The sequence below is a fragment of the Myotis nattereri genome (assembly GCF_964212035.1).
Source record: "Myotis nattereri genome assembly, chromosome: 7".
Taxonomy (NCBI): Eukaryota; Metazoa; Chordata; class Mammalia; order Chiroptera; family Vespertilionidae; genus Myotis; species Myotis nattereri.
In genome coordinates, this window is record NC_138082.1 from 30672999 (window position 1) to 30698798 (window position 25800).

The following is a 25800-nucleotide window of genomic DNA, read 5'->3' on the forward strand; positions in this document are numbered from 1 at the left end:
GTGGTTAGGCATTCACCTGATGGACAGCTGGACTATTTCCAGTTTTGGACTATTACAGATAAAGCTACTATGAACATTTTTATACCAGTTTTGTGTGAACTTAAGTTTTCCTTCCTCTGGGATAAATGCCCAAGAATGCTATCTTGGGTCACATGGTAAGCACTTGCTTAGTTTTTTAAGAAACCACCAAACTCTTTTCTTAGAGTGCTGTGCCATTTTACATTCCTATTAGCAATGTTTCAGTCAGAGATGAGATGAGATTAGAAGTGTGTCTGGGAAGATGGATGTAATGGCAGAAGACGAACTTGCTAAGAGAACTCTGGTGACAAGGAAAGCTAAGGGTAAGAAGGAGAAGCAAGATATGAGAGTAGATTTCTGAGGGACAATTGAGAGGATTTGATGGTTGTCTACAATTAATTTCAGGTTCACATACTCTTTGACCTATCTTCTCTACCCACCAAATATTGTCTAGAGCATGAGTCAATAAACTGTGGACCAAGTCAGCCTATTACCTGGTTTTGTAAAGAAAGTTTTATTGGAACACAGCCATCCCATTCATTGACCTGTGGTCTATGGCTGCTTTCCTGCTGCAGTTGCAGAGTTGAGTAGTTGTGACAGAGACCATATGACCCACAAGTTTGCTACCCACTTATCTAGAGAAGCATGATACTTCTCATGAGACAGATAGCAGGAATTCTTATTTTGGTTAGAAATGGGGACAGGCAGGGAAAGTATATGTTTTGCTTTTAAACTTGATGTTCCACAAAAATGCAAAGAGTACTCTAGGGAAACAGGTTCCAGGGGCTCTTTCTCCCTTCATTCACTTTTTCAGTTTTACTTTATTCTAATTTGTTTATTGGGATTCTACATAAGATTTTTTCTTTGAAAAAATTGTGGCAGGCAGGAGTAGAAAATAGGATATCAGTGACCCAAAAAGCACTTAAAAACTACTGATTTAGATGACCTCTAGCATCTTTTTCAACACTTAAGATGCTATGATTCCGTACTGTGGCATCACTTCTAACTTAAAATTTCAACTCAGAATTTATTTTCTCTGCCCCAAAATTGGTCTCTCTCTTCTCGATTGACTGGTTTAAAAATGTTGTCTCTATATCTCTGGCTCAAAACCTAAGAGTCATCAGATTCTTTCTCTCTTACTTCAGCATCTGTTTGCCAAAGCTCTGTTTATTTGAAATCACTCAGTAGGGGGAAAGGAAGCTGAAATTTTCAACGTTTTCCTCTTTCTCTTTTCATAAACATTCTAGGTAATGTGGGATTGTGTGTGTGTTGGGGAGGCGGTGGTGTTTTTGTGTGCAGGAGATCTGTGCTTTCTTCATTAAGCCTAATAGTTGTAATTGATTTCTAAATCTAAAGACTTTAGAAAATACAAATGAGTATAAAGAAAATATAAAGCTCATCTCATTCCACTCCACATGAAATTACCACTGTTGTTAACATGGTGGGATATCCTTACAGATTCTCATAAAGTGGTTGCAAACGAGTACCCTTCACCCAGCTTCCCCATGTTAACATTTTACATAACCACAGTAAAATGATCAAAATCAGGAAAAACATTGACCAAGTAATATTAACTAATCCATAGACCTTTTTTCAGATTTCAGCAGTTTTCCTACTAGTATCCTTTTTCTGGACCAGGATCCAATTCAGGATGACACCTTGAGTTGAGTTGTGACATCTCCTTAGTTGCCTTTAATCTGAAACAATCTCTCTGTCTCTGCCTTTCATACTCCAGCACTGTTTTATAGAATGTCCCTTAATTTGCATTTGGCTGAGGTTCTTCATGATTCAATGCAGGATGATGCCTTTTGGGCAATAAAACCAGGGAAGTGATGATGTCCCTGTGTGTGCTGTCAGGAGGCACTTGAGGCCAATAGTCTTGTTACTGTTCACTTTGATCTGGTGGTTCTTGTGGCATCTCTGTAAAAGTACCCCTTTTCCTTTTATCACTAATAAGTCTCTCGGATGAGTGGGCATCTCCTTTTCAAGTCTCCCAAGTGATTCTGGTGTGTCTCCAGGTTGAAACAGAGGGTGACAGAAATGCATCACAACACATGGAGGAAACCAGGGATGTTTTCGATGGGACATCTGTCTTAATATGGAAGGAGTATAAAGGAAGATGTTCAGATACAGAGGAGAGAGAGAGAGAGAGAGAGAGAGAGAGAGAGAGAGAGAGAGAGAGAGAGAGAGAGAAAGAGAGACAGACTAACATCTCCTGAGTGAAGTGGAGCAATTTTGAAATAGTTGCTACCAGGAGTTACTGGTTTTAAATCAATCCAGTTTGAAGGAATGTTTCTGACTGAATTGAAGGCAGTCGAACAGCATGAATTTCAGTGAACCAAGTGTGCTCAGGTGCGTCACTTTTTGTACAGTGCTGAGAACCTGGGAGCCTAAATAGGAAAAGTTTTTAGTAAAGGATATCCAATGTTGATTAAGGGATCAGGAAACCTGGAGCTGAGAAAACTGCATGCTGAAACATGCAGTCTTAGCAGGACAGGTAACATGGTATTAGGAGCCCAGTGGATTAGGTGACACGATGATCTCAGCAGCTTGAAAAGGATACAGTGTTTGGAGGAGCTATAAGTGTGAATAGCTGACTCGGTAGATGTTAGGGGACAGGCAGGAAGGTGACAGATAAGGAGGATGTGGTCAGAGAGGCAGAGACCATACTGACATGATACAGGCAGGCCAGAGATGGGGAACTGGATGGGGTGACTAGTGTAAATGCTGGTGAAGGGAATCAGGTCAAATGTAAACAGTTCAATTTTATTCTGTGTGTGGCATCTTCAGCCCATAAATACTTGCTGCATTGCCTTTTCTGGTGAAATAATTGACTTCTTAAGTTTTTCTGATTATCTTTTAGTAATATTTGGACCGTTTTTTAAAGCTTTTGTTTAATCAACTTGTAATTGTTCATGTAATGGGGTACAAAAATTATTGAAATATGAGTTTAATCTCTTATTAGGACTGCTAATAATGCTAATAATAAAGTTGAAGAATTTTAGTTTTTCTTTTATATCATGCTGCTGATTATTTTATAAATGGTAACTAACCATGGAAATGACCAGGTTTGGAAGCCTCTTGTCCCCATTGCTATTATCTATTTCCGAATAATTTGAGTCAGGCTTTTTACTGTTAAGACCCATTCCAGTCTTTAGCTTTTTATTTTGCATCATTTGTGGCACTCTTTTTTAAGGTTAACCTACTTACATATCCTATACTAATAAAAGACAAACATGCAAATTGACTGTACTTTTGCTACACCTTAAGCCACGCCCACCAGCCAATCAGAGCGACTATGTGCAAATTAACCCAACCAAGGTGGCGGCCGGCAGCCACAGAGCTGGAGTGAGCAGGAGGCTTGCTTGCTCCAGTAATGGAGGAAGCCAAGGTTCCCTGCCTGCCGTGGCCCGGCTCTGAGCTCCACTGAAAGCAAAAAGTTTCAATTATAGAAGGCAAATAAACCCCAGATACCTGCTTTCAGCCAGCCATGGCCACGGAGCTGGAGTGAGCAGGAGCCGGCTCTGAGCTCCATTGAAAGCAACAAAGTTTCAATTATAGAAGGTAAATAAATCTCAGAAAGAAAAAAAAAAGGAGAGTCTGGGAGCTTACATCACCAGGGTGCTTGGCCAGCCTGAAAACAGCCCTCAGCCCCTCACCCAGACTGGTCAGGCACCACAGTAGGGACCTCCCCACCGTAAAGGGGGTGTGGCCAGCCTGAAAACAGCCATCAGCCGCTCACCCAGACTGGCCAAACCTCCATGGGGTGAGGGTCCCCACTGGGGTGGACATCCTCCAAGGGGTCCCACACTGCAAGAGGGCATAGGCTGGGCTGAGGGACCCGCCCGAGTGCACAAATTTTTGTGCACTGGGCCTCTAGTCTCTATATATAAAAGCCTAATATGTAAAGTGTCCCCTTAGGAGTTTGACCAACCCAGAGTTGGATTGCTCACTATGACGTGCGCTGACCACCGGGGGCGGCATAGAATAAAGGAAGGCCCTGGCCAGCAGCTGGCAGCCACTAGGGACCCTACCCATGCACAAATTTCGTGCACCAGGCCTCTGGTATAGACATAAACTTAGTTACTTGTTAGAAATATTAAAAATTATGGGGGTGTCTTATGGGGATGAAACAGAAGTAGAAATGAAATTAGTACAACATAGTTAGCACTTCGTTCTATTTGTCTCATTCTCTTTATCTTTTTGTTTTTTAAAAAAGCAAAAGATGAATTGTAAAGCATTCAAATAAATCTGAAATAGAGCAAGTGAAAGATGAAAGTATTCTTCTTACCCCTCCCCATAGACAGACTATAATACCGAACTGGTTTTCCTGTAAGAACACAGGGAGGTTCCTTGCTTACCACTTAACTCTGTCAGGTAGTCTCCCTTAACTTTCTTGATGAGAGGTTTCAAGGTGTCCTACCTTCAGGTCCTTGTATCGGCACTACATTTGGGGGGAATTCATTGACTTACAGTGTCACACATTTCTTTACATCTGGATTTTATATCCCAGTGATCAAGTATGCTGATGTTCAACCCTTCTTCATGCATGTATGGAGCACCTGCAAGCACTGGGCTCCTAATAGAATACAGAAGGAAGCAGACATTAATTGAGAATTACAAGGTAAGGCAGCATTACATACAACTGGAGAAACACTATGAAGAAGTACATAGTGGTAGTAGAATGTATGATAAAATTTACCTAGAAAGACTTCTCTGAGGAAGTGATCATTGAGCTGAGCAATGAAGGCAGAATAGGAGTTGGCCAGGAGGTGGGGCAGGATATGGGCACAAGGAACATTCCAAGCATAGGGAACCATATGTGCAAGGATTCTGAAAGGAGACCAATGTGACCAGAGTAGTAGTGAATAGGTAGTGAGGGAGAAATTGTAGTGCATGTGTAAGGTCAGAGAGGTAGGATCAGACCATGAGTGCTTTTATGGGCCATGTTAAGAAGGAATTTCCTTCATCCTAAGAGCAGTCAGTAATTAAAGCATTATAAGCAGAGGGAATGACAGTCATATTTGCGTTATAAAAAGATCATTGTAGGTGTATTATGGAGAGTGATTTCTAAGGGATTCAAGGAAATAGTCAATAGGCTACTTAGTAGGCCAAGTAGGTAGTAGTTATGGGGACTCTAACTTGGGTAGTCATGGTCGGGGTGGGGAGTTAAATAGATGGATTAGGGGGACTTGGTGATGAATTAGATATTGGGGTCAGGTAGGGAAGAAGGAAGAGTTGAGGATGATTTCTAACTTTTAACATGTATATTCACATCAATAGTAGTATCACTCCTTGAAATAGGGAACAAGGGAAGAATACCAGGCATTGGAGCAAGATCATGAGTTGTTTTAGATGCATTAGTTTTGAGGGACCTTGAGACATCCAAGTGGAATCATTTTGAGTAGGCTGCTGGGTGTACTAGTAAAAGAACTGGATTAGAGATAGGAATCTGTGAGGCGTCTGCATGGAGGTGTTAATTAAAGCTGTGGGTGTGGGTGAGATCACTTAGGGAGAGAAGATAGAATGAGAAGAGAGCCTTGTACCCTGACCTGAGGAATTCCAATATTTAAATGGTCTAGTCAAGGAGGCTGAGCCAAAAGGGAGACAGGAAGGAAAAAATTAGGGTAGTGGTGAGTCACTGAGGACAAAGGAGGGGTGGTTTGAGAAGAAGGGTGTAATCAACAACTGCAAATGCTGCCAAGAGCTCACATGTAATGAAGACGGGAAATTGTATTTAATGGCATTGGTAACTAGATGTAGAAGCCACATGGATTTGGATTGAAGAGTGAATAGGAAAAAGATGTGGACTATAGCAAACAGGTAGATGTTATGGGGGACAGTGACTAGGAGGGGGTTATTCAGTCAAAGGAGAGTTTGATTTTGTTAATGGGAGTCTTGATCACATTTAAAATCAAGTGAGAGGGAAGTTGACTATATTAGAAGATGAGATAACAGACAGGATGAGTTCTGAGAAGGCAGGAGATAGATGGAGTCCAGAAGCAGAGAGGATTAACATGGGTAGATGAGTGTACTCATTAGCAGATGAGGGAATTCCATTGGTGTTTCCTCCCCACCCACAATGTATGCGATAGGAAAGGTAAGGTGAGGGATTTAAATGTGAATTCAGGTGGGCTTTCATTTCAGAATTAGCGCAACGAGCTTTCTATTTCCTTGCTTCTCCCCTCCCTGTTTTTTTTAAACAGCTTTGTTGAGACATCTCATATATAATTCACCCATTTAAAGTGTATAATTCAGTGGTTTTTAGTTTATTCACACATAACGTGCAACCATAACCACAGTCAGTTTTAGAACAGTTCATACCTCCAAAAGAAACCCCATACTCTGCCTATCACTCACCCCTTCTCCTTCTTATTCATCTTTTGCTCTCAGAAGAGAGCCTAGAATATGATCTAAATTAGATTTAAAATCATGTGATTTCAGAGAAGAGTATAAAGTGAGGCATATGAAGGATTGCTATGAGCCTCAAAACTTTGATCTAGCCAGAGAAGCTTTGGGGGCTGAGGCCTACTACTTAGCGTCACTGGTGTAAAATCAACAGAAAATAGACTCAGAAAACCTACTAAATGTCAGATTCTTCCCTGTTAAAGAGAATATCTTAAGAATGAAGATTAGTAAAATTAAGTTGAAAAAGCACATATAACTAGATTTAAGAGAACATTTACTATTGATAAATGATTTGATCTATTGGCCCAGAAAAGGTACAATCTGAGATACTCAAAAAAAATTTTTAATGGTTTTATTGATTTCAGAGAGAGGAAAGGAGAGGGAGGGAGGGAGGGAGGGGGAGAGAGAGAGAGAGAGAGAGAGAGAGAGAGAGAGAGAGAGAGAGAGAGAGAAACATCAATGATGAGAGAGAATAATCCATTGGCTGCCTCCTGCACACTCTTTACTGAGGATCGAGCCCACAACCTGGGCATGTGCCCTGACCCAGAATCAAGCGGCTGATGCTCAACCACTGAGCCACACCGGTCAGACTGAAAATTTGTATATTGGTTGACAAACTGTCAGAAAGCTGAGTCATTAGCAAATACAGTAGTAACAGCAGATTGGAAATGTTAAGATTCTGCTTAACATTGAGACTGATTAAGGCAGCGGTTCTCAACCTGTGGGTCTCCACCCCTTTGGGGGTCGAACAACCCTTTCATAGGAGTCGCTTAAGACCGTCGGAAAACATATATAATTACATATTGTTTTTGTGATTAATCACTATGTTTTAATTATGTTCAATTTGTAACAATGAAATTGGGGGTCACCACAACATGAGGAACTGTATTAAAGGGTCGCAGCATTAGGAAGGTTGAGAACCACTGGATTAAGGTTTCATAATGGGATTTTTAGGAGGAGGATTTATAAGCACTTAGAATAGAAAATAGTGGTTAGTAGATGTCAGCATAAAAGGTCTTGCCAAATTAACTTTATTTCATTTTCTTATGTTCAGAAAGTGTGGAAGGAATAGTTATTCTTATTTTATCAAAGTATTTAACAAAATGCCACTTGAATATGATTTGGAAATAGGCGTATGTAAGTGGTTGAGTGGCCATGCCCAAAGATTATTAGTAAATAGATAGTTACTGAAAAGAACATAATGATTCAATGGTATAATGATTCCTTTATGGTTATTTCCTTTTCAACATTTTGGTTAATGATTGAGGCCATGGGAAGCATACCTATCAGATTTTCAGACCGTACAAACAGAAGAGTGATAGCTAGTATATTGGATGTCCTTCCAAATCCAGAAATACCTCCACAATGTTGAATGCTGCACTGTTAATGAAATGAAATTAAATAGTCAAGAGAGTTAAAGCCTTCATTGTATTGTCATTCAAAGATCTGGTTTTGAATGAAATATATATATATGAAAGGCTAATATGCTGTGTGTCCCTCCCACTGTCCGACAGGTCGCTATGACGCACACTGACCACATGCACTGACTTAGCAGCAGTGGTTCTCGGGTGACTCACCCCAAAACCAGAGGAGGGAGCCCGTTTACTTGCAGGGCCACGTGATTCCACCTTCGGCTGTGGGTTATGTTATTGCTGGGGCACTATCAGCCCTGAATCTGATATACTGCACACTTGTGTTTGCATTCCACGCCCTGTACCATAGCAACTTTGCCGAGTGCCCTCTGGGACCCTTTGGGGGGTGTCAGAGAGCCGATTTCAGCCTGATCCCCGCAGGCCAGGCCAAGGGACCCCCCACCTACTAGAGGGACCCCACTCACTCCGCAGACACTGGGGAGGGACCGTGGGAGGTTGGCTCCAGGGTGTGTCCAGCTCCTCTTGCCCAGTCCCGCCCCGCCGGCCACCTTCTAATTAATTTCCTTTCAATGTGCACAAATCTGTGCACCGGGTCACTAGTATGATATAATTGCAAAAATTCTTAAAGGTAGCCTTGGGCCACATTAATATTTGTGACATTAGTAGGGAAATGGTCTGATGTCTTCTGCATTATTCCATTTTAGATAGGGTTGGAACATTAGCGCTATCTTTCTTAGGAGGATAGTTAAAGAAGCTGAGAGGTTTCCTGGAAGAAGACTATTTAGGGGCAATGGGCAAGCTGCCTTCAAGAGCCTTTCTATGGAAGAGAAGTTAGGATACTGCCTGCCCTGCAGTGCAGCCCCAGGACTAGCAGACACTATAGTGAGGCAGTGTTCATCTCATAAAATTTTCTGACAGCTACCTGGTTCCAGAATCTGCTAACACTGCAGACACTGGAAATATTTAAGGTGAAGCAATGTGATTATTTGGTAAAGAGGATAGAAGATTGTAGAAGGGAGTACCTTGGAACTAGATAATTTAATTCTTTAGGTACCATGAAATGCTTGTGTCCTGTGAATCTGTATTACTAATCTCCTTGAAGTTGATTTCTGTTCACAAATACTTTGACTTTTATAGTTTTTTATAGCCTTTATGTTTTTCATCTATCTTTAGAACTCTACATGAGTTTCCTTTGTTATTACCTATAACTCTTTGGTGGTTTTGTTTGTTTGTTTGTTTTTTTAGTGGTTCCTTTAGGACTTAGAGTGTATAACTGGAACTTATTGAAGTCTGTCTTCAAGAAATATTATTCTGCTTCATATATAAGAATTTTACAACACTATACTCCATTACCCACATTTGAGTTGTTGTTGCCACATGTTTTTGTTCTGCATGTGTCATAACCTTAGAATACAATTATTTATGCTTTAAACAGCCAATTACCTTTTAAAGACACAGTACTCTGTCCTGCTGTGAATGCTAGTCTCCTTGGCCTCCGCAGATGCGCAGCTCTATCATCTCAGCTCAGCTCAATTCATGGAGGCCCCCTCTTCTGCCTGGCTTCCTCTTCCTGTGATGTAGCCTGGAAATTCCCTCCTGATAGTCAGCTTGGGCAGTTGTGAAGTTCACTTCATTTGTTTCCCTTCTCAGAGGTCACTGTCCTATACTGCCTGAAGTTCAATGTTTAGAACTCATTGTTTCATAATTATCTCCAATGTTTTAGTCTTTTTCGTGAGGAAAGATAAAATCTGGCCCCTGTTCATCCATCATGGCCAGAAGTGACGTATTACTTATTGCTAATATTTTACTGTTGCATTCAAAGCCTCTTTCAGCTTCATTTTCTGCTCTCACTCCCTTGCTCCACACCTTTTCTCTAACAGACCCTGTGCTTCTTCCTCCCCCTCATGCCTGTCTCATCCCAGTTCTTGCCCCTCAAATCTCCTTTTCCCCAGTTCTTGCTACTCGGTGTCTCCAGTCTCTGGGTCAGCTCATGTGCCTCTTCCTTGTTGTTTCCCTCCCATTTGATGCAGAATTGAGTATTTTCTTCCCATTGCATTTCTATCATAATATTGTTTTCAGTGTTCAAGTGTACATGTGAATCTTCTGTTTTTTCCTGCTGAGCATGTGTGTTGGCTCACACATGTGTACACACATGCACAGTGTTAAACTCCTGAGGGCATCTTGGGCTTGTCCACTTTTGGTGCTTGTACATAGGTCCATGAGTACATAGCGAAGATATTTAACAAATGTAGGTGTGCTATATATGTTTGTTAAAATGAATTGTTTTTTTCCTCTCCCTCAAAATCAGGCCACAGAAGAAGTTTCCAAAAATCTGGTTGCCATGAAAGAAATTCTCTATGGCACAAATGAAAAAGAGCCGCAGACGGAAGCAGTGGCACAGCTCGCTCAAGAACTATATAATAGTGGGCTTCTGAGCACCCTGGTGGCGGACCTGCAGCTCATTGACTTTGAGGTAAGAGACCAGTCTCTTACTTTTCACCAACAGCACCCCATTCATAGTCCTTTTCCATGTGCCTCCCTTCTTTGAAACATCTGAAGATTCCTGCCAGGCTCCTGGCTCAGGGGTTGCCAGCCTATAAGCATGCCCACACTGCCTCCTGTTAGCAGAGCCAGGGCAGGAACTCAAGTGTGTCCTAGGCTTTTCTCCCCTTATTTTACCACATCATACAGGGAGGTTCTTAGGTATTCATTGTGCCCTTTTATTTAGGTTGTCTGTAATTAACAGCTGCTGTTTTACATAATTCACGGGCCCTTGGCTCTCAAGGAATAAACAATCTAAAGATGACCTAGAATGTTAGAATTTTAGAGGTAGATGAGATCTCTGAGAACATCATTATGGTGGATATTTTTTTGGTTTTGGTTTTTACCTGTTGAGAATTCATTACAGCAGAAATCATATGTGTTTTGCTTGGCACAGCTTTTAAATGTTTAAATTAGAATATCATTTAAATAGCAGGAGGTATTATACACAATTTTGAATTTCTGGCTTCTCTTGAAACTTTGGACTCTGGTAACATGGGGCCTGTAGTCCTCCATGGCCCCTCAGCTGAAGCAGGAGATCCACACTTGGGTGTGTGGCAGACAGTGCAGCCTGCTTTTTCCCCTGTTTTACCCATTTGCATCTCCTGCCGAGCTCTGATATACTTTTGAGATTGTTACCCAAACTTACACAGCTGATCATGCCATGTTATTTAGTCAGGCAACAGTGAGAATAATGGCCCTTGGTACCAGTCTGAGAAATATATATATATATATATATATATATATATATATATATACACACACACACACACACACACACACACACACATACACACACACACACACATACATACATAGTACTGAGGGGCTCCGGCATGGTCATGATTCTTTGATTCTTTATTATGGGTGTGCTTTGTGAAAGCCCCAGTGTCTGTCATCCTTGAGTGTTTGGATGTCTGTTCAGGTGCTTGCAAAACCAGAGGAGAAAATAGCAGACAATATAACCAGATCCAGTTTTGGAGAAGGATATACGGGTGGGTTCATAGGTTACTCCAGTATAATATTGATAATAAAAGAGAATAAAGTTTTATTTCTATCCTGTAGAACAAGTAGAACTGATATTTCCATTTATGTAGCTGATTTCATGTATTTTTAATAGTGTATCAAATTTCAACAACAACAGTTTTTATTTCCTCTGCAATGTTGGGAATGCACTGGAACATCTAGTTCCTTCTCTCTCCACTCATCCCAGTCCCCAGCCTGGACACCAAATTTAATATTCATTTGGGACTTTAGAGACACAAATTTAAAAGAAGTGTGTGCCCCTGAGACTGATTCTTAGCAAATGCTCCCGACCTAGGTGGGCCACAGGGTGATCTCTGGTACTGGAAAGCTCTCGCTCACTCCATTTCTCCTGCAGGCTTGTCAGCCTCTTCACAAGTGGCCATTCTGAAACATCTCTTGCCATCCAGTGCTGCTCTTGTTACTTTCTTATGCAGCTTTTCAGTTTTACTGTAGAGCGGTAATGTCGGTCTATTTTGTTTAGTCAAGTACAGTGGTGTAATTCTGACCTCTGAACTACTACATTATGTGACTCTTAGGACCTTCATTATTAATCTATATAGTCTTTACTAAGTAGGCCTAGTTTAATAGGGGCATGTATCTACTTACCATTAAAGTTCAGCTTCTTATGGAATTCTTTCATTTTATTATATTAGCAGCATACACTTTCTCCTTTCTTCACTATAAAAGGGAAATATGTGTAGTGTTTACAACACGAGCATCCTGTTTAGGCCGCTTTTTCCATTTGGGTGGGAATGAGGTCCCTGAACATTGTAAACATAGAGCAAGGTTTTGTTTTTCATATCTGAGCATGATTGAGAGGAATGATTGAAATTATATATAGTGAGATTTCACTTTGTCGACACATTGCTCAGGTTAAAAATAGTATACTATTAAAACTTAGAGTTTAAAATTATAAATAAAATTTAATGTCTGTGAATGTTTTAAGGTCATATATTCAGTCATAATTATAAATATTCAATGCCTTGATTTGAGGGTATCTGGGAGGGTGTATGGGCTTTTTAATGTTTAGTCAGGTAAATGTTTTAATGATTGTATTCCTAATAGGGCAAAAAAGATGTGGCTCAAATTTTCAACAATATTCTCAGAAGACAAATTGGTACAAGAACTCCTACTGTTGAATACATCTGCACCCAACAGAATATTTTGTTCATGTTATTGAAAGGGTATGTACAATGTAATAAAATTTATATTCTCAGTTGAAAAATAAAAAGGAAAGATGGTCTTGGGCAAAAACAGGATGGTGAATGTGGGAAAGCATTTTATCTATGGTTCGCTCAGCTCAATTTTTTATAGCTCTGGAACATATTTCCCCCCTTAAAATTCAGCCTGTGAGCTAAATTGAATTTGAAAAAATGCCCATAGAAGTTTAAAGGTAGGTGAATCATGAGTCTTTAAATTTTCAAATCATACATGACTGAAGAATAAAAGTCCTCTGTGGTCTTACTTCTGTTCTCTAAGATTTAAAAAGTTATAAGTGTATGAAATGTCAGTTAAATCATGTATTTAAAGATATCTTTGGGTACACCTGCACCTTGTAAGGCAGTAAAAGCTCCCTAGTAACTGGAGCTGTATAGCTTAACTCAATTAGTCAACAAAGAACATGGTTGTGAATTAGTACCCTTTGCTTTTTATGTGTGTCCACTCACTAACCCATTTAATTTGGTAAAGCACAGTGCATCTCCCTGGAATTACTCCTGGACTAAGCAGGCATTTGTGTTTGGGTAATTTGTCAGTTTAAAAAAAAAAAATCCCCAAAAGCCTACAAGCAGGGGTCCTCAAACTATGGCCCGCGGGCCACATGCAAATACAAATATTGTATTTGTTCCCGTTTTGTTTTTTTACTTCAAAATAAGATATGTGCAGTGTGCATAGGAATTTGTTCATAGTTTTTTTTTTTAAACTATAGTCCGGCCCTCCAATGGTCTGAGGGACAGTGAACTGGCCCCTGTTTAAAAAGTTTGAGGACCCCTGCCTAAAAGCTTAAACTTCAAAACAAAACCGATCCTGTCCTCCTTCATCACTGAACCTCCCTGATTGGTAAGGTAACCTCCTGTCAGTTCACACCAGACCTGTTGGCCAGCTTTGGGTATGGTGTGCGTCTCCCCCAGCATTGGTGATGTCCTGTTAAATTGGTGGGCAGGCGTTTTACTGGCATGGATGTTGGTGTGAATCAGCTTGCTCTCCTACTCCTAGCTGTACCACTTGCCTCACTTGATTCCTATCTCTGTGGTTTAACACTTCCCTCAAGTTCAAACTTGCTTAGACAAAGCATGAGTCAGTGCGTGCCTTGGACGCCAGCATTCTGTTTCTTTTTTTCTATTTTTAACTATCTTTGTTGCTTCTTCACATGTTGCCATACAGAACTTTTGGCATCTAATTTTTTTGCTGTGTCGATCCAGAGTTTTGTATATAGACATGTAGGGAATAGTCTGAAATTTTGGTGTCCTTTTTTTAAAATATATTTTTATTGATTTCAGAGAGGAAAAGAGAGAGATAGAAATGGTGATGAGAGAGAATCATTGATTGGCTGCCTCCTGCCCGCCCCTATTAGGGATTGAGTCCCCAACCACAGGCATGTGCCCTTGACTGGAATTGAATCCAGGACCCTTCAGTCCGGAGGCCGACGCTCTATCCAACCGGCTAGGGTAAATTTTAGTGTTCTTCAGGCAGCTTCCAGGAGTCTTTATGTATTTTTAAAGCTAATAATTTCCTTTCGTATAGGTAGCCATCATTATTAAAATCTATAAATTAGGTATCTCTGCTTACATTTTCTCTTTAGAGTAGCCAAGGGTATGAATGGAACATTGTTAAACATCATGTAAGTAAGAATATTAAGATAACAATTTAAAGAAAAAGTTTAAAGCTCTCATCCATCCGAGCTAGCCAGAGCAGAAACCTCAGCTGGAAAGAAGAGAAGGAGACACGTGCAGAATGCTGCTGGTGTTGGGACCCTTTCTAGCCTGTACTGTGGAACATGTACATCAGACTGGAGGGGATAATACGACAAACCCTTCCTCCATCTCCCAGCTTCAGCAGTTCTTAAAACTGTGTCCTTCTTGTTTCATGTATTCCTCCCTTTTTTTCCTCCTCAAACACAAAGTCACTTCAGTTTGCATCCCTAATAAGATGATACATCTTTTTTTTTTTTTAACATGGTCGCAATACCATTTACAAACCTAACATTATCTAATGCTCAGTGTTCAGATTTCCTTGATTTTCATGCCACAAAAAATGGCATTTTTCCCTTTAGTTTGTCCAAGTCAGGTTCTAAACAAAGCCCACAAAATGAATTTGGTTGATACGATTCTTACTTAACTCTCCTTTCATCTGTAATAGCTCCTGACCCCCTTTTTAAAATATACCATTTATTTGTTGAAGTAACTGGGTCATTTTTTCGTGTGAAAAAAAAATCACAAATTTTATGTCCAAACTGCCCCTTCTTGGACCAGTGAGAACTCCTCTCCTTCAAGTTGGCTCCCGTGTCCTTTTAGCAAGACTGCATCAGGCTTTGATGTTTCTGTGCTTTCAGCACATGATGTCCCTGGCTTATTTTGTGTGAGTTCTGTCTTCGGTCCTGGAAATAGCCATTTCTTTAAGTAGTCCTGTGAACTTGCTTTTAAGATTGTTGTCCTCTGTTGGTCAGTTAGTTTAGATTACTTCCATAGGATGTGATCAGCTATTCAGTTGCCATTGTTAATTTGCATTTGAAAATACTCTAGTTGCTAGTATTAGACTGCATCTGGAGGCAGCTTCGTCTCTGGCGATTTAAATGTTAATGTGCCCTCCACTCTAGTGCTAACAGGTTGTACAGCATAACTGTTTGCCTTGTAATCATTGGTTTATGGTTTAATCGTATAAGATAAGCTTGATAAACTGCCATCAAAACCTGCCCAACTTGTACCAAACTGTCTTACCCTTGAATTCTAGTCTCCTTACTAAAGATCAGCAAAGATAAATTATATGATTAGCCATTTTCCGAGCAGACATTTTAATCATAATCAGCCATCTAGCTGACTTACCATAAATGATACAAAGCAATATAGTTTTGATCTTCTTGAGATCTGTGATGAACCTATGTACAACAAAAAGGTAATGCTACTAGATAACAATTAGTACTGTAGGATTTCAGGGGATAAAATAGGAGGGTGGGGTTAGTCAATAAGGCAAGGGTTGGTAAAAGATGGAGCATAAGAGTGAATTTCCAGATGGTTTAAATTGGCAGAAAAAAAGAGTAGGTACAGGGTCACAATTGAACAGAGTGGTGGGCAGCAGTAAGAAGAGCGGGGTGCTTTGTGGCAGAGTGGGAGGTGACACTATGCCAGAGGAATAGATCTGATGCAAAGCCAAGATAGGCACCAAGCCCATACGGTTGTCTTTATTTGATCAGCAAGAAGAAGTCATTTTAAACTCCTAAGCTGCAAGTGCTGTTGATATACTTGTGTGTTGGGTAGATTTGGTAAGACAGAGCTTGAACATAGGTGTTGGTTAGGGACACTTGCATTTCTCTCAGTCTGCGTTAATGCCACAGTAGGAACAGATAACAGGAACTGAAACTAAGATATTACAAAGAAGTAGTTAAAAAGCACTGGAGATGGGAAGATTTGGAGCAGAGAAAGAGGGTAAGTTTGGGCCCTGGCCAATGTCACTCAACTATTTGGAGCATCATCTTGTGCACCAAAGGATCACAGGTTTGATTCCCAGTCAGGGCACATACCCATGTTGCAGATTCGATTCCTGGTTGGAGCACCTCTGGGAGGCTACTGATCAATGTTTCTCTCTCACATCAATTAGAAGGGGAAAAAAGGGCATAGTTGAAACTATGTTGTCCAATACAGTACCTACTAACCACATGTAATTATTTAATTTCAAATTAAGTTAAATGACATTTTAAAATTTAGTCCCTTAGTCATTTAAGCCAAATTGCAAGTGCTCAATGGCCACATGTGCCTAGTTACTACCATACTGGACAGCACAGATAAAAACCATTACCATTATCACAGACAATTCTCTCAAAACTGTTTCAGACTCAGGTATTAAAAATACAGCAGTGATGCCAACTTAGATGGAAGCAGGGGTGGTGACCTCTTTTGTGGAGGGAGATGAGATTTTATTTTAGACATGTGGAGTTTATGGTAGACCTTTAATTGAAGTTGTCCAGAGACAACAGAAAATGCCAACAGAAATGTATAGTTCAGGTGTAGACCTGAGCAGAAGACCTGTAGGAGTCATGGTGGAAGCAAGATTGTATGGGTGTTTGCTAGCAGACTGGAGGCCAGGCAAAAAAAATAGAACAGTCAGAGGGGTAGAAAGGAGAACTGGGAGAGTTTTTTTCTTTGAGAGCGATGTGAAGGTCAGCACTGCCAGGACACTAAGTGATAGACTCTGTGTTAGGAGAAAAGGCGGGTTTGTCCAGGAGAGCTCTTTGCTGGTAGGATGTTGGAAAATGGAATTTGACTGCAGGAGATTGTGTGGGAAAGACATTAAACCATGTAAGCAGCTTGGAAGGAAGTAAAGGAAAGAGAGCTGTGTGTTTGAGCTGAACAGCACAGCCGGTCCGAGGGGGTTGATGCATGTCAGAAGCGAAAGGCCTGCTGGGTGAAAGGGGAATGAGGTTTTCTTTCTGTTCATAGGGAAGGGAGACTGTAGAAACACCAAGATGGATGTAGAGGAAGGCTGCATGTGGACTCCCCTCTGCCCACTGCGGGAGTCCTGACTGACATCTTCAGGACCAGGCTTTCAAGTCTGTAGGGCTTAGATGTTGCCAGTAGTCTTGAAAGTACTATTTTGAGTATTGACTTGAAACAATGAAATATAAGGACTGTACATGTGTTAGAGCCTTTTAAATACTATGAATTTAGGGAACTAATTTATTTCATATTGTTTTTTTATTCAGTTTTTGGTTTTTCTGAAGTGTTGAGAGCACCCCACATGTAAAGCTAGTAACCCTTTTGTGGAGAGACCCTAAATGCTTCTCTTCTCTTCAAGATTTTTACCTTAAATAATGAACTTTTATTTCCATGATCACTCCATAGCTGTTATTTTTCTTTGGGTTGAAGCCGTCTTCACCAACTAAAATGTGTGTGCCCGCTAGAGAAAATTCACTGAGCACATGTTGTAATGAGAGATGCTGTGTGTAACCTGCTCTGGTCATTCAAGGGCACTTCCTGAAGCATCCTTTTCTAAAAATTTGAACTGTTCAGTGTTGGAGTTTTAAAAGAGCAACCATGTTTGTTTTTTCTTTTTGCAGGTATGAATCTCCTGAAATAGCTCTAAATTGTGGAATAATGTTAAGAGAATGCATCAGACATGAACCACTTGCAAAAATCATTTTGTGGTCAGAACAGTTTTATGATTTCTTCAGATATGTCGAAATGTCAACATTTGACATAGCTTCCGATGCATTTGCCACATTCAAGGTAACATATATAAAAATTATAGACTTCTAACTATACTTGCAACTCCGATTAACAGGTGTGCTCTTTTTCCTAAACCTTCACTATCGTCCTTGCCTTTATACTGCTGCCCCCTAGTGGGAAGAAAGAAGACAGCATCTATACAAGTGTGGCAAAAGCAGGTTTACAGTGTATGTGAAACAGTTTATTCTTATGTTATTATTTATTAACTAGAGGCCGGGTGCATGAAATTCATGCACGGTGGAGTGGCGGGGGGGGGGGGGACAGGGGGATGTCCCTCAGCCTGGCCTGCACCCTCTCCAATCTGGGACCCTTCAGTGGTCGGGCCTAAACTGGCAGTTGGACATCCCTCTCGTAATCCAGGACCACTGGCTCCTCACTACTCACCTGCCTGCCTGCCTAATGCCCCCAAAGGCCCTCCCCTGCCGGCCTGATCTCACCCCTAACTGCTCTCCCCTGCCAGCCTGATCTCTGTCCTAACTGCCTCTGCCTTGGCCACCACCACCATGGCTTTGTACGGAAGGAAGTCGGACATCCAGAAGATGGCCAGTTGACCTGGTCTAATTAGCATATTACCCTTTTATTTGTATAGATTACTGTATTATTCTTCCATACAAACAACTGTAAACCTGCTTTTGCCCCACCCCTGTATATGTATGTATACAAATAAAGTCATAGTTTTAAAGGGTAGAAAAGAAAAAAATTTAAAAAATAAAGGGTGGAAAAGTTAGAATTTTTAGGCAGGGTACAGTTTTCTGTTAAATTACCCATCAAGTACAGTAATAGATATAACAACCAGATTTTTCTCCTGTGTTGAGCATACTGTTGCAGTTTCTTTGGTTAAGCACCAGATGAAGTAGTTGGCCTCTGTTTGGGCCTAAGAGAACCAGGGACTTACCGCTTCCATCTCATGCTCATGCCAGAGCTTGTTTATTAACTACAGGAGGTGAGGGCGGGCAGAATCACCTGCACTATTCAAATTAGCCTCTCCGCAGTGTGCCTTATCTCCCTGTTGTGTAGATATTACAAAGAAGCAGTTAAAAAGCAGTTAATTTGTTTAAATTAAACGCACATATATAGGATACCACTGTGCAACATGCACTTTTTTTGTTTTGAATTGCAAGGTTCTGTGCTGTTTAAGGTATATAAATAAGACAGTGATCTTTATAATCTTTCTGTGTTACATTCCCTTATGTAAAATGTGTGACATCTTAAGTCAATATTTAGAACTGCTATTTTAATATAATCAGAATTTAGTATACTAACCTGCAGATTGCTATGCTCAGAAACAGTGAATACTGTTATAGTGACAAGTGGCCACTTCTCTTGTAAGTGTTCAGTTTTATGATTATAAAGAGCGCCTGAGGTGAGCACAGTCCCTGGTTTCTGGGTAAAATATGTCCCTCGGAGTGAAGGAACACCCTTAAAATAGGATGAAAGCCTAGCACCCTGGGCACTAGGATTTCACATTGAATGAGAATAAAATAATAGTGTGAAACGTCTAGGAATTTATTTTCCCAAAGCCATTAGAAAGGGTATCAGAAGCCTTAAGTAAGACCTCAGCTATTTCTATGTCAGTGTACAAAGCAAAATGAAATTCATTTAAGATGATAGCATCGAGTGGTAAATGTGATGCTTAGTTCCACCGCCCTTGGTGTGGTAGGACTCTTGCTTAGGATGCAAGGAATGCCCCACTCAAAAGCAGCAGACCGTTATGAGGGGAAGTGTAGTAGCATCATCTGTCAACAGGAGGAGTCACTCCTGTTTGAAAAAAAGCCATGAGCCCAAGAGTGCAGCTCTGGGAGCAGGAGGGTAAGCAGAGAGGAGGAGAGGGCGGCAGTGGTGTGGGAGAATGCAGCCAGACCACCGGACCAAGGAGGACATGACTGGCGTGCTCCTGGCACAGATGGGAAAAATGACCAACAGGTGAGAGAAGTGTGCTAATTATATGCCAGAAATGTGATTCCCAGTGTCTGACAACATTTTGATTGGCCTTGCTGATAATTTTATCTCAGTTAGTGCTGCTTCTTTGAATTAAATTCATACCGAGGTGATGGAATCACTGTGGGTAAAGCAACCTGTCAGGTCATGGTAGCCACAGAGGGAAAGACTAGGCAGAGTCAGGTGGTAGTCCTTACTGGAAGAAGGGAAACTTTAAAAAATAACAGAGGTGTCTAAGGATGAGCTCCAGAGGAGAAAGCATGGAGAAATTGGCTTGGATTCTGTATCTCAGCTGCTGCTGGTTGCAAGGAAAGTGGAGAGCTCATTAAAGAGAGCTCTCCAAGAAACGAAAAAGACAGGAGGCCAAAATCAAGACAAGAGAAAGAGAAATAGACCTAGCAAACAGACCAAAGCTACCGCCCCACCCCTGCCTAAAAGAAACTCCACCTGAGTCAGACAGGGGCCAGTCTCAGCCTCACTCCATAGGCGCTGGCAGAGGGAAGGGGGCCTGCCTCTCTCCCAGCTTACTCTTTGCAGAGAATACTTTCATAAGGAGAAGAACAGATCCATGGTTCATGGTCTCCTTTAAGAATGTGACCAGAGCAACTTCCTGAAAATGCAGTCTGCACACAAAGTCTTTACAACAAATGCAGCTCATCCATAACTCTGGATTCAAAGCCCCTGGAAGTGGGCCGAGTCTTAAAAGGAAATTAAAACTACCTGCTCTAAATGTGTCCAAGATTTGTAGCTCAAATGAACAGGTACTGAGATAGTTAAATCAGTGGCCAAGTATTTGTTAGTGATTATTTTTAAGGAATTAGGAGATTGGGAGGGGCATCAGAAGGCCAACAAATATATTTCCAATTTTCCAGAGTAAAAGAAGGTAGATTCCCCAGAGAGGCTGGTGGAGCTTGGAGCTTGATGGTATACCTGTGTAAGGTTCTAGAAAGTATTTCTAAAGAGATGATATCTGAGCATTTTGGAAAGGAAACCGAGTGCCCACAGCCAGCATGGATTCACTAAGAGTAAGTTCAGTCATACTAATCTCATTGATGCCAGTAGATCAGGGGCCTAAAGACAAGGCTGCCTGGGTTCAATTCCCAGCTCTGCTGCTGATTGCACCTGTGTCTTCATCTGCTAAAATGTGGGTATTAATACTAGTGTGTCAGGTTATTGTGGCCTCACACAGCACGTGTGCTGTAAACAGTAACTAGTGGGATTCCTTTAAGACAAGGAGGATATACTAGATGTCAAATAATTATAAAGACCTATTTTAATGGAAACAATAAAAAGATTAGGAGCTAGATGGAGGGAGTTTCAGTATGATGATTTGCAACTAATTAAATGCAGTATCCATAAGGTCCTGGAAAATGGATCACCATCACCCTGGAGAGAGACTCTAATGGATCTCTGCTCGGCCAAGTCGAACATTATTAATGACTTGGATAGAGGGTGACAAGGCATACTTACCAAATGTGTCAGTGACAGCCATTAAGGGAAAGATAAATAACAGTGAGCCTAAATAAGGCTTCATAAATCCAGAGAGGCCAGAATATAACAGGATAAAGTTAATTATAGATAACCCAAGTCTTCTACTTGAGGACCCAACCATATAAATATGGGATCGGGGAATAGGCATGATAATAATAGTTAATGCCAACTGTAATAGTTGCTAAAATGTAGGTAAGTTCTTATATTCAAACAATCCATTGAAGGAAGTATTACCATCTCCTTTACAGATAAGGACACTACAGCATAGAAATGCTGAGTAAAGTCAGACAATACATGGGCAAGCCAGAATTTGAACCCAGGCAGTCTGACTACAGAGCCCACTATGAGTAAACAAAATTCTGAATTTGTCCATTAAAATTGGCAGTTTGATGATGCTGCCCCAGAACTACATGTGACCACAAAAGTGTGTCACCTAAGGAGCTTGATGGTCTCACCCCACTATAAGCTTACCAGGTAACAGCACATAAATGTGTTCCATTCCAGGAGCTACACTTTAAGAGGCACATAGACAAATAGATGACTTTCAGAAGACATTAGATGGTGAGGGGGACTCAGAACCTGTCATTCGAGGAGTGGTTAAAAGAACTGGACCTATTTAGCCTGAAGAAGAGAAGACTCGGTAGGGACTTGCTATGAGAGCACTGCTGTATTTGAAGTGGGGTTCTTTAGAAAATGGATTAAACTTGTTTCTGGAAGTACCTGGGGCCTAGGCTTGACTCTCAGCACAGGAAAAACATTCTAACTCAGAGTTCCAGAGGTGAACCATACAGTTAGAAGAATTGAGTTTCCTGTCCTTGGACATACATTTTCAAGCATCAGATAGGGAATTGAGCCAAGTGACTTCCTCTGAAAATCAGCCCCCTGGTTTAGCAGCATTTCTTCTGGGATTCCAGGGCTGTCTTTGTTACATGATATTTGGGGTCCAAACTTAACATAATTTTTAGGAATCTTTAAATTCAACCTACTCTAAAAGTTGGCTGCTTAAACTGCTGGACTTGAGAGATGACTCCTGACCTTTCTCCAAGTTATATACCAAGGCCTTGGATGTACTGAATTCAGACAGGTGGGAAATGAGAAGTCCTTTTCTTCCTCCTCCCCCCACCCCCCCCACCCCCCACCCCCCACCCCCCCTGCTGGCCAACTAGCAACTCTGCATGTCTGGGACCACATGCACCTATAAACTTTGCAGATTACTGAGCAGATACTGACCTCATAACCATTTCTCTTCATCTTCTATTCTGTTGGTTTCTTTCCCCACACCCTGGTTTGAGCTATCCATAGCTCTTGGCTCTAATCCTAAGGTAAGGTTCCTCTTCATCTCTCAGTAGACAGAGGCACTGCCTAAGTCCCATCTCCTCATTTCCCAACTTGGCTCTCAGCAACTGCTCCTTTCCCACTAATGTTTTACTGTCCCCGCCAGGCTCTGCCCTGTCATGGCCCTTCTTAACAAGGGCTTTCATCCTGTGGGGCCCTGGGTCCAGCTCCTACTTCAATAGTCCCAACACACCCCTTTTCTCTCTCTCTCTTACCAAGGTCATTGAGATTTGATTCCTAAATTGGTAATGATTTCCTGAGTTTCATGTTCTCTTTAAACCAGATGATAACAAGGAGACTCCCCTAGATGGGGAGAATGGACAATCCCCCTTTTCATATGTGGCCCAACTGTGAGCCTCATGCTCCTACTTGAGATACAGCCTCAGAGCAAATAGTCCCCTTACTTAGACCTGCAGTCAAATCAAGGCCTTTGCTTTTTAGAGCAATATTTTCTATCTGCCTGCTCCTAAGAACCCAGCCCCAAGTGAGAGCCACTGTCTCTCAGACCCCCACCTCTGGTCTTCTCCGTGGTCAGATTATGACCGAGCAGTAAGCATTGGGCTCCTTTTGCTGTACTTCCTCATACTGGCCTCCAGAATGACATCCAGTCTCACACAGATCCTGGCTCATTATCCCTTAATTTGCTAATTCATATGTTTGTTCAGTTCGTTCCACAAGCCTCTCAGCACCTGCCCTGTGTTGAGTGTTGTTCTATAGGTGTGGGGTTCAGCAATGAGCCATACACACCCCCTAACTCTTGAGGCTCTTACACAGAGGAGACCACCATAAACAGACCACAGTAGCATGTTAAAAGGAAGTGATCTTAACAAGCATTCCTGGTACTTGCCCTTAACGTTCTCATGTTCCTCTCTCCCTTACATCTGGCCCCATGATATACTGAGATAATATCAATTCTCCTACCCCTGCCATCTCTCCTTCCCTATCTGGGTACTTCATAGCATTTCTTACCAGACTCTTAAGGTACTCAAATAAACTCCAGGGTTTCTGTTTTGCCTGTTTATTCCCTAAGGGGGATTTAGAATAAATTTGGTAGGTCTTTCCTGAACATACAGTGTACAACCTATCCAGCAGTTTAAACACCTGTAAATCTTTGGGGTAGAATTAGAAGCCTTCTTAACAAGCACACTTTGAACCTTGGTTAGTGTGACATTTTCCAAAACATATTCCCTGATGTTGGTTCATTCATTTATTAAATATTAAGCTCTTACTATGTGCTGGGCACTGCATAGGTGCTGGGGATTCAAAGATTTAAAACAGACTTGAGCCTTGTGTTTACAGAATGTGCAGTCTGGCACGAAACATTCATCAGGTCATCTCACAGATGAACAGGTCATACCTGTGACCATGCTTGCATGCTGGTGGCCAGTCTGGAAGGGCTCCCTGTGGAAGTGACAAGTGGAGCTCCGAAGGTAGTAGGTACCTAGAGAGGGTCAAGCCTGTGCCATGGAGGCCTTTTCAGGGAAGGGTGCTAACAAAGCAGGTGACAGAGTTCCCTACAGAATCTCCTGCTGCCAGATGGAGCCCCATGAAGCAACCAGAGCTGTAGTGCTTTCCATGTCAGCTTGACCGTGGAACATTTCTCAGAGCTTTCCCATTTCCATAGCACTTGGATGTACTTAGGAAACTCTAGTTCAATGTAACCTTGGTAACTCAAACATAAATAGCAAAGAAAATGAGTTAAGGAAAGTTGGTTGTGAGAAGGAGATTATTGGCACCAACCTCTCCAGTAGGGAGCTCTAAAGGAATGTAATTCATTGATTGACCAAATATTGTCTGGCCATTCCTGCTGTCACATGTTCCCTTCCCCCTTCCCCAACCCAACCTGGTGAGATCAAGGCTAATCATTGCTAACTTCCAGGTCCTTGGAGGCAGGGACCACATCTTTCTCCTTTGTAACCTTAGCACTTAGAATGTTACCTGGCACATTGTAGGTATTTTCTAAATGAATGATCCTTGACTTGTTTCCAGGGAAATCCGTGGGGTGAGACCTAAGCTCTGTTTTATAGTAATGCAGAGTTAGACTCGAGGTCTTACTGATTTTTGTTCCTACATTCCTGCAGTGTTATTCTGCTTACTTAGGAGCTAATGTTTATAAAATGACAGGGCTTTTCAAAAACATTTTACCTCTGCAAAAGGTTGCATTAGATATGAAACTGAATGCAATTGAATTTAGGAGGAAGGAAATGGAACCTCCAATACTTCTAATTAAAGAAATGTCCTTTTTCTCCACCAGGAGCAGTTTCAATTTGACATTTTATTACAGTTGTTTACTTTTTATTTCACTTCAATTCTTTATTCTCTTTTTTGAACATATATTCCCATTGCCTTATATGTTTGTTTTTAAATTTTTCCTGCTAAGAGTTATAGATGTGTGACTAATCATAAGCATTAAAATCACAATTACAGATTATTGATTTTATTTACTCATACAAAATCATTATCCTCAATACAGTTCATGCTCAATTTAAGTATAGTAATTTTAACAACAGTTTTTATTAGGTAAAATGGCGTGGAATGTTTTAGGATTCTCTTTTCTAAAAGAACCTGAATGCGAGAACAACATTTTAACAGTATATTTCCTTTTTCTAGGATTTGCTTACAAGACATAAGTTGCTCAGTGCAGAATTTTTGGAACAACATTATGATAGAGTAAGTATATGAAATACTATTTCATAATAGCAAATTTTAAGTTTTATTATCAGAAATGAAAGGTTAAATTAGATTTTGTACCAGACTGTTTATTTTGCAAATGTAAAGTTTTAAGGTGGTGCCATAACCATTTCTCTACTGAAAGGAGGTATAGCACTTTATCTGATTAGAAGCAGACTTTATCTGTTTGATTGACATGCTGCCATTTGGATCTTTTCTTGATTTAGAAGAGGAAAGTAAAGCACTTTGGTGCTGAATAATAATACACAGTTGAGATAAAAGAAAAATATTATTTGACTTCCTAACTCTCCTTTCCATTTGTGCTGCTAACAAATAGCGAGAAAGGGAAGCAGCACCTGATAGTTGAGACGAGCTCTTGCCTAGAGGCAGAACCCGGTTCTGCCCCTGCTCTGCAGCTGACAGCTTGTCACCACCAAGGCCATTACCACTGAGGACTCAGAAGCCTATCCTTATTTCTAAAATGAGGACATTGGACTAGCCCAGCGGTGAGGTCCCTTCCAGCTTGAGTCAATGGATGTCAGACTTCCTGGTAATAGAGTCCC

The 25800-nt window shown here is 41.1% G+C and overlaps 1 protein-coding gene across 1 annotated transcript in view; it reads left to right on the top strand.

Annotated features, from left to right (window-relative positions):
- Positions 1-25800, top strand: part of CAB39 (calcium binding protein 39) — a 78104-nt gene that overhangs the window by 46384 nt on the left and 5920 nt on the right. The window contains exons 3-6 of the mRNA XM_081096399.1: positions 10108-10272; positions 12432-12550; positions 17635-17803; positions 25178-25237. Coding sequence (XP_080952525.1) covers positions 10108-10272; positions 12432-12550; positions 17635-17803; positions 25178-25237 — 513 coding nt within the window. The remainder of the gene's footprint in view (positions 1-10107; positions 10273-12431; positions 12551-17634; positions 17804-25177; positions 25238-25800) is intronic.